The sequence below is a fragment of the Ochotona princeps genome, chromosome 15 (assembly GCF_030435755.1).
Source record: "Ochotona princeps isolate mOchPri1 chromosome 15, mOchPri1.hap1, whole genome shotgun sequence".
Taxonomy (NCBI): domain Eukaryota; kingdom Metazoa; phylum Chordata; class Mammalia; order Lagomorpha; family Ochotonidae; genus Ochotona; species Ochotona princeps.
The window spans coordinates 30,677,419-30,692,615 of record NC_080846.1 but is presented as its reverse complement, the minus strand read 5'-3'; the positions used below and the strand labels follow the sequence as shown (position 1 = coordinate 30,692,615).

Sequence of the window (15,197 nt, the reverse complement as noted above, 5' to 3'; positions counted from 1 at the left end):
ACAAATAGAGCAGAGTACCAAAGGATGATGAGCAGAGCAGAGCGACAGAGAACAGGAGGGAGAGAGAGAGAACAAAAGGAGGAGGCAGCTTTGTGGCCTTGAGATGGGTGTGGGGAGTGCCAGGTCAGGGACCGGCAGGTGCAGCTCTAAGTGGACACCAGGGGCAAGTGCCTCAGGGGACTGGTGGAGCACACAGTTTAAGCCCGAAGGTCACTAAGTTTAACTAGGCAAGTGGGCCTTAAGGGGGTTGAGATCTTGGAGGTTTACAGTAGAGAGGGGTTACTAGGTATTCAAGGGGACGGTGACCTATGGCATGTGTCAGCAGGCATTCAAGGTGGCACTGAGTCCAGGATGGTGGGGTCAGTCTTGGGAGTCAATCCAAGTTTGATTAACAGAGGGGGAAAGGTACGTCATCAATAAAGCTAGGCAAGGTACAAATCCAGAATTCTCAGGTAGCCTTCGCTGATGTCACAGGAAATGACTCCTCCTTACTGCCAGGCAAGAAGAGTGAGATATCCATATGATTCTTTTTGTTTGTTTGTTTAAGATTTATTTATTTTATTACAAAGTCAGATATACAGAGAGGAAGATCTTCCGTCCAATGATTCACTCCCTAAACAGCTGCAACGGCTGAGGCTAAGCCAATCCGAAGCCAGGAGCCAGAGCTTCTTCCAGGTCTCCCACGCGGGTGCAGGGTGCCAAGGCTTTGGGCTGTCCTTGACTGCTTTCCCAGGCCACAGGCAGGGAGCTGGATGGGAAGTGGGACTGCTAGGATTAGAACCGATGCCCATATGGGATCCTGGTGCATTCAAAGCAAGGACTTCAGCAGTTATGCCATCACATCGGGCCCTTTACTATGCTTCTAATGCGAATTCCCTGGCTATCTCATTTCTGTTCCCTATTTGATACCCACTGAAACAAGGGCTGGCAGAGAGGTGGTTGGGGAGGAATCCTCATGAACAACTAATATAAATGAAAGTCTCACCTTTCTACTTAACCTTCTCCCAGCAGAGAAGCTAGGACATCTTACCACAACCTGGGAAAATAGCTTCTAGGCTCACCCTTCAGCCACATATTTTGTTCCTGCCATTAAACTGTTTGGCTGTAGTGGGATATAGTTCATTTTCTTAAAGTTACATTATCCCTTTTGTGGTCTTCCAAGTAGGCTTCTTTTCAGGCATTTTCTTTGCATCCACCTATAATTCTGAGTAACTGGCTGTGTCAGCTCCTATGCTGGAATGTATTAGATATGTGAGTCAAAAACAAAAAAAGCCCTAGAAATTCATCAGGTTGTTCTTTACAACCTGAGCTCCCTCCCTATTCACTGTACTCCTGTCTGTCTTACAGAGTTCAGGACCTGGGATTTACAGGTAATATTCAGAGTTTCTAGTTGTACTCAATGAAAGAAGTAATAATAATTTTAAAAAAAAGTACTGCAATTTCCATGATTTAAAGACATGATTTTTCCAACATTAAATGGAATTTTATATTTTAAATCACTGAAACAAGCAGTTAACACTTACCCATTGATCTGTATATTTAAAAACCCTTAAGAATATAATAGCTTTCAAAATAGTTTCCTGAAATCAAGATTCTCTCCATATCTATGTACTAGCAAAATACAAGAGTATCTTGGCTCTCTCCTTTACAGAATACTTTTTAAAAAGTTAAGGAGTGTTTTAGTTTTAAATGCACACTCCTAAAGGGTAGCAAACTAAATCATACTCATAATTTTACTAATATGTCCTATATTATTATATTATATTATATTATTATTATTATTCAATCTCACAGAGCTATAACCATGTTACATAGTAACATAAATTTTTCAATATTTAAAGTTACTAATGGAAAGAAAAAGAAGAAAAAGCTTCTGAATCTAGCACACAAATGTCAAAACTGCACTAAATTTTTATGAGTCAATAAAAATTATATGCAAATACAAAAACCTGAGATATAGTTCACTACTATAGTCTTAAGTACTTTTACCTATTAATACAGCATCTAGAATTTAGAAGTCATTCTCATCTGACACTACACATGTAGCAAACAGTATGCCATCATGATGAAAACAAGATTGAGATTTTCAAAATAATAAAGTATTTTTAAACTATCTTAATTATGAGACATCAGCATTTTTCACTCCACTGAATGAAATTACTCACTCTACAACCTATAGGACAGAATACAAAAATAAACAAATTATTGTATGTATCACACCCAGCAGTTAAATAAAAAAGACATGCTAAAAACACGTTCATTATTGTCATTTATGGGTTTGGAAACAGACAGGTCTATAAAACCTCACATCTAATTCTTCTGATGTCTAAACAAAAGACAGTTCATTAAAAGAGTCCAAACACTGATAAATACATCTGTTATTGTTTACTTTTGGCTACCAATTCTGAGCAACTGTGAACCATCATCATAGTAGACAACTGCCATTTTATGATTTTTGGAAATAAAAATTCATTTTTATCTATTACTCAACAAAATCCAGCTGAATCAATGAATTCATATTAATAACCTCTGAAGCTGTAAGGACCTTCCTAACAGCCATTCTTCCTGGTTATCAGATAGGCCGCCAACCAAGCAGGTGCTGAGAACCATCACTACTTATCTTCATCTTATTCTGGGTGGACTGTGTTTGAAAAATTGCAACGGAAAATATCAAATTTAAAGGCTGTACATATTCAATGATAAGTAGGTATGCCTTTAAATCATACTGAAAATCTGCGGTAATGCACTTACCTTATCAGCTTTTAACTTTCTAAGGAAAGAAGGATTGTCATATCCTTTTGCTTGCCTTGCCTCTTGCAAATGGTTGATCATCCATACATTTTTTCTCTGTTTTGCCAAATCAAGAGCTGATTCACCCTGAAAGTAGAAACAAAAGAAATTAACATTAAACATAAAAAAGTGTTTTAGTTACTCCCATACAAAGAAACTGCACTACTGATTGTAACATTGCTTTGGTATTAGGCATAATCAATTACCAAAGAACCTAAATCATATTTCTTACCCTTTCCTACTCAAAATACATCAAATTTTCTCATCTCATTCTGAAGATTCTATTTTTGTTTACATGTTGGCATATATACAGCAAATCAAAAAGTAGGTATTTTAGCACCTGCTGGATCAAAGGCTGTCGGTAAGTTTATCAGTTACTTCATATTTCTAAAGAATTTAGTAGTAATAGTATTGGTATAAAACATACTATTTAAATACCAAATTATCAGAAAACACAGTTTTATCTCAGTTTTATTTCTAAGACAAGAGTCTTAAAAAGAAGAAAAAAAAATTCAACTTCTAATTCTACTACTACCATACTGGCACTCTTTACCTATGGTCACTCACTCCTACAAAAATGTGAAGAGGACAGGAGAAACGATTAAAAAAAAGAGGGGGGGGCGGTACAGAGAAGTTGTTCAAGTTATAAACCTGTGGCTCCCTTAGTCCCAAGAAAAAGCCAGCCAAGGAATATGAGTAAACAAGACTAAAATGTATTAGAAAGAAGAAGAGTAAGCATTACCAAATCTATGTTTCTTTATGCATTTTCTAATAAAAACCTTTTTTCTCCTTTCATAAATTAAGTCACATAACTACATCTCCATTCAATATCCTTCACTATTTATCTACTTCTTTAAATAGAAAACTGAAATTCAAAGTGTTTGCCAAAGTTTCAAAGTTTGCACAGAAATATCCAAAATCACTTTGAAAAAATTTAAAAATGAGACCTTATTCCAAAAGATGGGGTAAAAAAAAAATAAATAAATAAGGAAGCTTAACATGTCTTATGAATGATTACTTGTCAGGTTTAAAGTTTATTTACAAGTAAATAAATAAAGATAAAAATAAAACATACCACCACCACCAATAGCAATTATAAAACAGTAACAAAAAGGCTAATAATCTTATACTGTAACAATCAGTGGTATTCCATAAGGAATCTGAGTGTCTCACAAATAGGAATATTTAGTTTAAAATATCTCCTTGCCTATTCCAAAATTCCATCACCTAAATTGTCAGAACCAGCTATTTAATCCAAACTATAAAGATTACCTGAGTAAAAGCAATCCCTTGGATAACAACTCCCAGAGAATATCCTGCAGTTGCCTCGGTCCAGCTGAGCACCCCTTCCACTAGAGGGCCATGTGACACCTAAGGATTGCCTAGACAAAAAGATTGAGGGAGCTTTTAAAAAATCTTTCAACTACTCCTCTAAGCTTCTGACTATTTTGTTTTAATATATATGTAATTTTTTAAATCAGCTGGTAAAATACACAAGCAATTAGTTTAAAGAAATACACTAAAACGAGGATTTTCGGGTCAAGTCTATATTTAATAACTCCATGTCTCAGTCAAAATAATGAAAAGGCCTAACAGCAAGAATCTACATGGAGTATTAATAGACTGTATTAACAGCTAATAAAGGTTTCAAAGGTTTTGACTAGAGCAGAAGACTGCTTGAAGTATGTCTAGGTAGATTCAACTTCTTCATTTAAATGAAGCAAAATTCTCCCTTGGAGACCATCTAGGTCAGGTCTTCAAGCAATAAAAAATTACTTCCTGAAAGCTGTTTCCTGCTGCATTTCAAGAAATCATAAGAAACTGTCCAAATTTTCCTTCCCAATTCATCTCAATTTACCCATGTAACTAAAGATAAAAGCTAAGCGGGTAAATACTATTTTTTCAATATTCACAAATGAGATGTTAACCATAGATTTCTCCAACTATAATTTCATTTTGATTTTTATTTAGTATCATAAATCACTAATTCTCTTGTCACCCCATGTTACTTAACAGGGTTCAAATTTGGTATCTAAGGCTGTGTGTTTAAATTAAATTCTTGAGTTCTACCTGATTGAAAATATTGATTATCCTCTTTCCCCTAAAATGCTGATCCATGAAACTTTTTTCCTAATGATATTAGGAAGCCATTGACTCAACCAATGAAAAACAAAATCCAGTATTAGATTCCACAGTAAAAACCTCTCTTTTAGGGTAAGAGATAATTACTGTTAATTCTAAGGATCAAAGCAGCTATTTTTAAATTAGTATCAACTGTTCTCAAAATATATTCTTTTTGGGCCTGGCATGGTGGCTTAGCAGCTAAAGTCTTTGCGTTGCATATGCCAGGATCCCACCTAGGCACTAGCTCTAATCCCAGCAGTTCCACTTCCTATCCAGCTTCCTGCTTGTGGCCTAGGAAAGCAGTCGAGGACAGCCCAAAGCCTTGGCACCCTGCACCCGCATGGGAGACCCAGAAGAGGCTCTGGGCTCCTGGCTTCAAACTGGCATAACTCCGGCCATTGCAGCCACTTAGCAAGAATCACTGGATGGAAGATCTTCCTCTCTGTCTTCCTCTCTGTATATCTGACTTTCCAATAAAAATGAAAATAATTCTTAAAATAATATATTCTTTTAACAGTCATTTGTTTTCATATTAAAATAACTGAGTATCTTAAGGAAAGGCAAATTTCTAGTTCACATAAAGACAAATTTCTAAGAAATTTAAGCCTACTCTTATTTGAAAGTTATTTTTAGAAGTTGGATCAACTAATAGCTACATATTTTTATAATACAAAAAATAATTTTTCATATTCTTTGACTAATACTGAATAACACTATTGAAGCCATAACCAGATTTACAGGTCACATCGTAACACTTAAAATAAAAACTGAAAAAATTTGCAGATTGTCAAATTCCTAGATAAAGATTTTACATTTTTTTAAGTGGATTTTTCTTTTTCAAAATTTGCTGTAGTTTTTCTCAATTAGCTTACTATTCCACACAGCCAAAGATACCACTTCTAAAATTAGGTATGACCAAAAGAGAACCAATTACTATCACTTTTACTTCCCAAAAAAGCACTTTGCATTCACTCTTCAAAATCTCAACTGATATCACAAGACAGTTATTCAAAAGAAGTCATCTCTCATGTTTTCAGGCCACATGTAATCTACCTTTTCATTTCTACTGTAAAATATGATCCCCAAATCCATTCACTGCCCTCCACTTCTACTCTTCTGATCCCAGGCTAAACATCCTTTCTCTGACTTACTGCCACAACCTAAGTGACCTCTGTCCTTGTTTACATTCAATGCATTCTCAATACTCCAACCAAAACAATATTTCAATAATATTAAAACCAAAGCAGATCAGATAACCAGGCTACATAAATCCTTTCAGCTGCTTCCCATTACTCAAGCACAATTAAAAACCTGACACTTGCCTCTCTCAAGTAACTTCTCCTAGCTTCCTCATTCTGCCTTCAGTTTTGTACCTCAAACAGAGGACCTTACACCTGTGTGTTCTGTGTAACTGATACAACTTTCAAAGCAAGCATCGTCTCAGAAGCATTTCCAAGTCAATCTCACTTAACATGATACTCCCAGTCTGACCCATCACACATACTTTCTTTCAGAAATGTAGTTTTGTCCCTAAAAGAATCAAAGTTCTGGGCCCGGCGGCATGACCTAGCGGCTAAAGTCCTTGCCTTGAACGCCCCGGGATCCCATATGGGATCCGGTTCTAATCCCGGCAGCTCCACTTCCCATCCAGCTCCCTGCTTGTGGCCTGGGAAAGCAGTTGGGGACGGCCCAATGCATTGGGACACTGCACCCGCGTGGGAGACCTAGAAGAGGTTCCTGGTTCCCGGCTTCGGATCGGCGCGCACCGGCCCGTTGCGGCTCACTTGGGGAGTGAATCATCGAACGGAAGATCTTCCCCTCTGTCTCTCCTCCTCTCTGTATATCTGACTTTGTAATAAAAATAAATAAATCTTTAAAAAAAAAAAAGAATCAAAGTTCTGAAATAATAAACATTGTGTCTCTCCATTAGTGAACAAGTATTTGTTGCATGAGTGAATAAATTATTTCTACTAGAAAGTGATGACAGATTTAATTGGGGTTGCAAGACCCCAATAGAAACAGTCATCTAAAATTTTCATTTTAAAATAATTTTTTTACCAACATAAGTTAAAAGGTAATTTCCCCCATTAAAGTATAAATTTGCCATGAACAAATAAAACAAATTATATACACTTTCTCACTTTAGATAATGTCATTCCAGAAGCTACCACCAGATCACTTTGAAATTAGTTTTTGGTGGGCCTAGTATGGTAGCCTAGTGGCTAAATCCTCTCCTTTCAAGTGCCAGAATCCCATATGGGAACTGGTTTGTCTCCCGTCTGCTCCACTTCCCATCCAGCTCCCTGCCTGTGGCCTGGGAAAGCAGGAGGAGAGCCCAAAGCCTTGGGACCTTGCAACCGCGTGGGAGAGCTGGAGGAAGCTCCTGCCTCCTGGCTCCTGGCTCCAGACTGGACTGGCTCAGTACCAGCTGTTGCAGCCACTTGAGGAGTGAACCAGCAGACGGAAAACCTTTCTTTATGTCCTTGTAAATTTGCCTCTCCAATAAAAATAAGTAAATCTTAAAAAAAAAAAAAAAGTAAGTCTTTGGTCAATAATCAACCATGATAATATGTGACAATTATTAATAAAAGAGAAAATTATTAGAGAAATTCAAATAAAAGTCTAAAAGGTACAATTAGCTTAATTATTACATATCATGGACTCCTGAAGTCACATGAACTTCAATAAAGAAGCCACAATGCATTTTTCCAAACTTGCTTAAAAACAAGCTACAAAACATGAAAACACAAGGTTCAAAAATAAACAACCTCAAATTTCTCCACTCTTTCAATTCTCTTTCTACAAAATTTATCATATTTTACTCTTTAAATCAAATTTTATGCAATGGTTAATAAGTAAAAGTCTTCATGAGCTGTAGATATACTAAATTTACAAAATAGACTTTACATATGTAACAAAAATGACAGAAGTGAATAAACCTCCAGAATTGTATATTCATTTTATTGTCACAACACTTTGATAGTATTACAATGTCAATATACCAATTTGCTTATTGGTAAAAGGTATATGACGACTATTTGCCATGCCAGCACTAGCTCTAATTTTCAACATCAAAATCCATTTCTGTTTAATGTTTTAAAAAGGGCTGATAACAAAAAGAAAAAAAATAATGCTCGAGAGCAATTCAGACAATTAAATTTAAGAAAATCTCATTAACATTTTCTTATGAGGATATAATATTTTCTTATGGGAGTTGGTCAAATCCTTCCTTCCTTAACTTAACCTATAGGTCTAAGATCAGCTTAATGTGCAAACCCCAGTGCTCTAAACTTTTCAGGGCACTGTATTTTAAACCATTTGGAAAGGTAAAACTTCTGTGTATAAATTCTGAAGCGGCAGAGAGATCTACCAGCACTTACAAAATCTAGCTTAGGTACATCTACACAAATCTTTACTACATTAATAATCCACTAATTATCAGGTACGTATGTGGTCTGCCAATTTTCTTCTTGCCCTGCTTGCTAGCAAATATTGGACCATTCTGAAATCTTTCTGTAAGGTCAAGACAACTTAAAATAATTAAAAAAAAAAATGGTTGTTATCAGTTTCTTAAGTCTCCTCTATTAAACATCTGCTTTTAGCTAGAACTAGTAAAAATCTGCTATAATCAAAAGGAAACAGGCACCACAGAACTGATTTAAGCTGTTTATTTTAGCAGTTTAACTTTCTCTGCCTAGAATAATCATATTAAAGGAAAACTACTCATTGGAATATAAAGAAATGTCCTGATCCAGCAGGAGATAATCTACTTTTTGATTTGCCATTTCAGGTTAATTCATGTATCCTCTTTGTATTAGTTAGCACATATCCCTTCAGAATTTAAGAAACATGACTTATGAAACATTATGAATTATGGACCAAATTCAAGAACAATTATTAAAAATCAACAATTATTTCTGAATTCACATTACAAAAATGTTTTGAAATAATTTCACAGAAGTCTGTTGAAAGATGTGATAGATCTTAAAGCCTTAAACATGAGAACAGTTAAACAAAATTTGTGTCTATAATATTCTTGCATGCATTAATAAAATGTCTACAAATTTCTGCTCAAAGTGTGAATGTTAACTGTTTTGGCTCTTTAGAGAGTTTCATGTATTTTTCCTAAATTAGATTACTCTTTGGAGATTTCTCTATAAACAACATAAAGGAGTTTAAGAAATTCAAAATGTTTCATTTTTAAAAATAAGACAATAAAATAACCAAGTAAAAGAATGACTAAGATTGATTGTGAATACTATGGACTAACTACATGCTCATACTTTGTTGTAATGATTTCAAAGAAACCAAGAAGTTATTCCCCATCATTTACAAAAATACACATCATAAACTTTCCAAACACCTGCAAGAATTCTCTAAGGAAAAGGTCCCTAAAATGTAAAATGAACTTCAATACTACAAAATGAAAAGTTACCAGTCCCATTTTTCAAAACAGGTTATTGCATAGAAACAAAGGGCTGAGCTAACTAAGTTTTTTGAACTTTGGGTTTAGAAAAAAACTTTACTGAGGAATTTATAAGAATAGCCACATTACATACATCATCATCAATATAGTATTACCTTGACATTCTGGGCATCAACATTGGCTCCAGCTTCCAGAAGAAGGCTAATGACTGTGGTATTCCCTGCTAGGACTGCCCAATGCAGAGCAGTGTTTTTGTGATACTTGTCACCAAGGTTAACTGAAACATTGAATGTTAAAAGCAATCTAGTTGGATCCACACTGAAAAGGAAGAAAAAAACAACAACAACAACAACCCTAATTTCAATGATAGGAATCATTACAGATACTAAGCTGTTTGTGGTTGAATTCATATTCCATCTTGGCACACTTCTATTCTAATCTACTCAACAACCTTCTAGTTAATGAGCGAATATTCTAAAACGAAGACATGTACAATATCACAGAAAGCATACAATCAACAAGTGATAGCACACTTAGTTCTGACAGTTGTTGATTTTGTTCTAGTAACTGAATTTAAAAATGTTTCACTTTAAATCTAGATTGTTTCAAGCTTTTTAAATAACTCACTGATTAACACAAACTTGGCAATACTTTCAAAGAAAATAACCTCTTCTTCCATTTTGTGGAAGTTGTTAAAACAGATGAAGCTAAAATTACTGAGGAAGAGGTAAACACAGAATCAGCAAAACAATCAAAAAGGGAATTTATGTTATATAACGTTAGTAAGCATAGCTTTAGTTGATTTTTCCACATGATTTGATTCACACTATATTAGACTAAAAATGAGTTGAATATGTGCAATATTACATACCTATGCGTTCTATAAGCTGCCCACATTAAAGGTGTCATTCCATTCTGATCCATCATATCTACATCCTTGACAGGGTAAAAAGAAAAGTCAGAGAATGAATTGGAGTAAGTTCCTGGTCAAATTTACTTGGAAAAATCTTACATGTATATCATATTAGGAGCCAACAATATATTACCTAATCAAAAGTTTTCTTAACTTTAACATCGTTTTCCTTTACTTTAAAATAAACTTAATGTCTACTATTTTCATTAAGTATTTTAATTACAACATATTAATCTTTTATAGTTTTCCTTTTTAGATGTTTTAATTAGACTTGCAAAGTTCTGCAGTTGAAAACTATAGACCTTCCAATCATTAAGACTTAACAAGTCATTTAAGCCTCTTAAAAACTTACAACGCCTGATAAACCCTGTGTATTCCTAAATGTTTAAGAAAAAAATGAAGACCTTTTCTAAAACTTTTCTAAAGTTTATTATTTTGTTATCATACATTTTAAATAATTCTGCAGTGCTTCCAAGAAAAAAGCAATGTCAAAAAGCAACATTCTCTTTTACTTTCATCACCTTTTTAAAGCTATTATTCTGGTATTTATCTTTCTATCTTTACATAAGATGCTTGGATCTTGCTGCCACCTATTCCCCCCCCCCCCCCCGCCTTCACTGTCAGGTATTTTTTTAAAAGATTTATTTATTTTTATTAGAAAGGCAGATATATAGGGGAGGAGAGACAGAGAGGAAGATCTCCCATCCATTAATTCACTCCCCAAGTGACTGCAACGGCCAGTGCTGCACCGATCCGAAGCCAAGAGCCAGGAACTTCTGAGTCTCCCACGCAGGTGCAGGGTCCCCAGGCTTTGGGCCATCCTCAACTACTTTCCCAGGCCACAAGCAGGTAGCTAGATGGGAAGTGGGGCTGCCGGGATTAGAACCAGTGCCATATGGGATCCCAGCACATGCAAGGTGAGGACTTTAGCAGCTAGACCACTGCGCAGGGCCCAGTATCTTATCTCTTGTAACTTCACTCTGGATTTCCTTTAACAATATTGTTGGGTATATCTTCTGTAATCTTATTTGAGGACATTTCCAATGTCCAAAATTATTTGAAGAAAATCATGTGATTTAAATGACCTGTTATACCTTATTGCTATGGTTTCATGAAAGCACAATCAAATTTATTATCTACAGCAAGACATGTGACTTCTTTTTTTTTTTTTAAGATTTATTTTATTTTTAATTACAAAGTCAGATATACTGAGAGGAGGAGAGATAGAGAGGAAGTGGAGCCGCCGGGATTAGAACCAGCGGCCATATGGGATCAAGGAGAGGACCTTAGCCACTAGGCCACGCTGCCAAGCCCGACATGTGACTTCTTATGTTTAACTTTCTTCTCAGTTGTTTCTTTTTTAAATAAAAAATAGTAGTAAAAATACAAAAAAAAAATGTTAGTTTATGTCCTATCTCTAGAGTACTAAAAGAAAATGAAATTCAACCATTTCTCTCTTGGGGTTGAGAATTAAAATTAGGTATTTTTCCAAGTTCAGCCTGGACATTTGGTTGTTTTTTATTAGGAAGAATTAACAAGCACAGAACAAAAAGTTTATGGAAATTCCATAATCAACAAGGCTCGAAAACTTTGCAATTTCCCCTGAAAATCATCCATAAGTGTTTGTAGTGACCACTGAATATATTCAAATGTCACTAAAATAAAACAATTGCAAAGACTAGCTTGACAAAACTCACCGGAAATATATATGTCCTAATAAGGTAAAACATAAAATGTTAATGAAAAAATAAAGGAAAAAATGGAAAAAGTTGAAAAAACGGTATGTTAGAGCCTCATGAAATTTCAACTACAGAAATACAGTTTTATCTGTCACAGAAACATTAACACCAAGAAAAAAAAAACAGCAATACTGACTAAAGCCACGTTTGGGAAAGGGAAGAAGTTAACTAAAATATATATACTTATAACATCATTGCTGATAAGTGGGATGGAACTAATAACATTTGAGCAATCATCCACTAAAAACAAAGCAAAATGGAGAAGTCACTGGAGAAATAAAATGCCAGCAGATGCTGTCAAGAACCCTAAGGCAACAGCAGACCAGAGTTGCTGCAGAATACCAAGATGGCTGGTACTGTTACAGCAAGAGGAGCCCAGAGCTACAGCACCAGCACTCTGAAGACAGGGGTCCAACTACGGCAGGGCATGCACTAAAAGCATTTTTATATTATATCAGTGTATACTTGCAGGCAATGCCTGAAAATATATATATCAAACTATACAAGAAGAGACCTCACAGGAGATGGACAAGGAGAGAAGTAGGGTTTCATTTTCTACCTCGCAACTCTCTTCTATGCTTGAGTAATAAGCATGTTTTTTTGTATGTGGAGAAAAACGCCAAGAGAAACATTTATGACACATTTATCTTCATCATCATAATGCATTTTTGATATAGCAGAAATCCTATTCTGTGAGAATTTCACAGCCTACACATTTATATTATACCAAAGTTAAAGCAACTAATAAAATCATCCAAACTCTACAATCAACAAGTAATAAAACACAGCAATTGCAACCACCAGCTGATCCGGCCGATGGACTGTGCAGGGCCCTGTTCTTGCTAATACACACCAGAATCTGGTCTGGGAACACCTCAGACAAGTTTCTTTGGGGATCCCCCCAGTCGAACTGCTGGACTCAGAACCCTAACCATGAAAAGGCAGGAGACAGAACAAGTCAATCAACCTACTCAGCTATATGCTGGCAGTGAAAAACTGGGCAAACGGAGACTCTATGATGGACTATGTCAATCAGTGGATTCTTCAACGACCTTATCGTGCTTGGAGTGGCGAGACGCAGCAATTCATAACTGTTGAACTATCAAACCACTTGAACAAGGATCTCGGAGCATGCCCCACATCTGGGACCTGGGGTGGGTGGGAGTCTGGGTGGGGCTTCTCCCTCAATATCCCCCTTTACCTCAGATACTTGAAAGAAACAATATGGAAATAATAGTCTTACCCACCTTCCTGTAGCCCTTGAACCTTTTTACCCTATTTAGCTATGTAAAGATTGTCAAAAATTTAAAATAAATAAATAAATGGTAAAAAAAAAAATAAGTAATAAACTATGATTCAAAAATGGGCCCTTTTCTTTCTCCGTTAAAATCTGCAATTCACTATGCCTTGTAAATTATATGTACATTAGAAAAAGGTCCTGAAGACACTGTAACATGCACTACTCCAACATTTGGTCCAGAACAAACTACGGCAGAAAAGGACAATCTCTGTGGTAGCCGGCCTTCAGAGCCGCATAAACTTCACTCCTCACACTCACGTATGTGCACATACGCTGGTCCAGTTACTCACTGTGACTGACAGCATGCAGCAGAAATGTTCCTGTGCAGGGTCAAGACCTAAGACTTAAAACTTCTGCTTTTCCTCTGGGAACACCAAGCGGTTGTGTAAGGAGTTCACCTCCCCTGTTGCAGACCACATAGTACTGCATTGTGAAGTTCTGGCACTGCACTGAGAAAGAGAAGCCCAGCTATGCTAGTATCCCAGCTACACAGAATTATTTGGCCATTCCTATTACTGCACCAGATACGTAAGGAGTCATCCATCCCCCAGTACAGTCAAGTTCTGAGACGTCACTAAGCCCAGCCATTATTACAGGAACCACCCAGCCAAATCCAATAAATTGACAGAATTGTTACTTAAAAGATAAAGCTGTTGCTGTTCTCAACTCACTTAGGAAAGTTTGTTACCAAATGGTATCACCACCAACCATCAGCAGTTAACTTATTAGTCAGTTAACTTAATTGTTACACACAGGGTCCCACGGCGTGGCCTAGCAGCTAAAGTCCTCGCCTTGAACGCGCCTGGGATCCCATATGGGCGCCGGTTCTAATCCCAGCTGCTCCACTTCCCATCCAGCTCCCTGCTTGTGGCCTGGGAAAGCAGTCGAGGACAGCCCAATGCTTTGGGATCCTGCACCGGTGTGGGAGACCTGGAGGAAGTTCCTGAATCCAGGCTTTGGAATGACATAGCACCGCCCTTGCAGTCACTTGGGGAGTGAATCATCGGCCGGAAGATCTTCCTCTGTCTCTCTCTCCTCTCTGTATATCTGACTTCTCAATAAAAATAAATAAATCTTAAACAAACAAAAAAAAGAGTTACACACAATATACACTTCCACTGCTTAATATTCCAACCACAAACACTGGAAAGGATTCATTAAAAGGAATGCTGTTCAAATCCCGAATCAAACTTTTCAATTAAAATAACAGTTAAATATACACTGATAGCAATGCATAAACTCATTTATCTTTCTCTTATGCTGGGATCCTTAGTTATAACATTAATCTTTAAATAACGCCAAGAAAAAAAAAATACATGGAAGAAAAACTGGGTGTTGTTACCTTTAACAAAAACATTTATTACAAACAATATGATAATATAAACGAGAAATATTTAACAACATTATAACAACTGCACATTCAACTAATAAAACTAAATTAATAAAAACTAAATAATAAAAACTAGTAACTATCACCCTAGGTTTCCTAATAAGAGAGTAGCACTACTTTATACATCAAAAATTGGGAAACTGATTTCAAGCACTGTAACCCCCCTCAAGATGCATTTAATATAGAATATGACAAGATGCATTTAATATAGAATATGACAAATAAGTTAGCTTGAAAAGTACAATGAATTAGATAATATATTCAAAAAACACATGAAGAGAACAAATGTCTAAATTCTTCCTTGATTTCCACCATACTCCAAAATAAAAATCTACCTTAACAGTTTAATACCTGATTCATGATGATTTTATTTTTATATTAAGTACACAAACAGGTCAATATGTATTGTCTTTATATCTATTTTCTTTATCCATGTATCTATTATCTTCATTTAAATATCACACAGGTAGCATCAGGGATATCAGGCATTTGAACCATGAAGCATATCTGATTCA

General features: G+C 35.9%; 1 protein-coding gene across 2 annotated transcripts in view; it reads right to left on the bottom strand.

The window, feature by feature from the left end:
* The window catches only part of ZDHHC17 (zinc finger DHHC-type palmitoyltransferase 17), a 57,466-nt gene that overhangs the window by 20,749 nt on the left and 21,520 nt on the right, over positions 1-15,197 (bottom strand). Inside the window, exons 6-8 of one of the 2 annotated variants that reach the window (XM_058673028.1) lie at positions 10,212-10,276; positions 9,496-9,658; positions 2,752-2,877 (exon numbers count right to left, since the gene is read on the bottom strand). In XM_058673028.1, the coding sequence (XP_058529011.1) occupies positions 2,752-2,877; positions 9,496-9,658; positions 10,212-10,276 (354 nt within the window). Of the gene's footprint in view, positions 1-2,751; positions 2,878-4,062; positions 4,173-9,495; positions 9,659-10,211; positions 10,277-15,197 lie in introns of those variants that run through there. The other variant, XM_058673029.1, reaches the window with a different exon arrangement.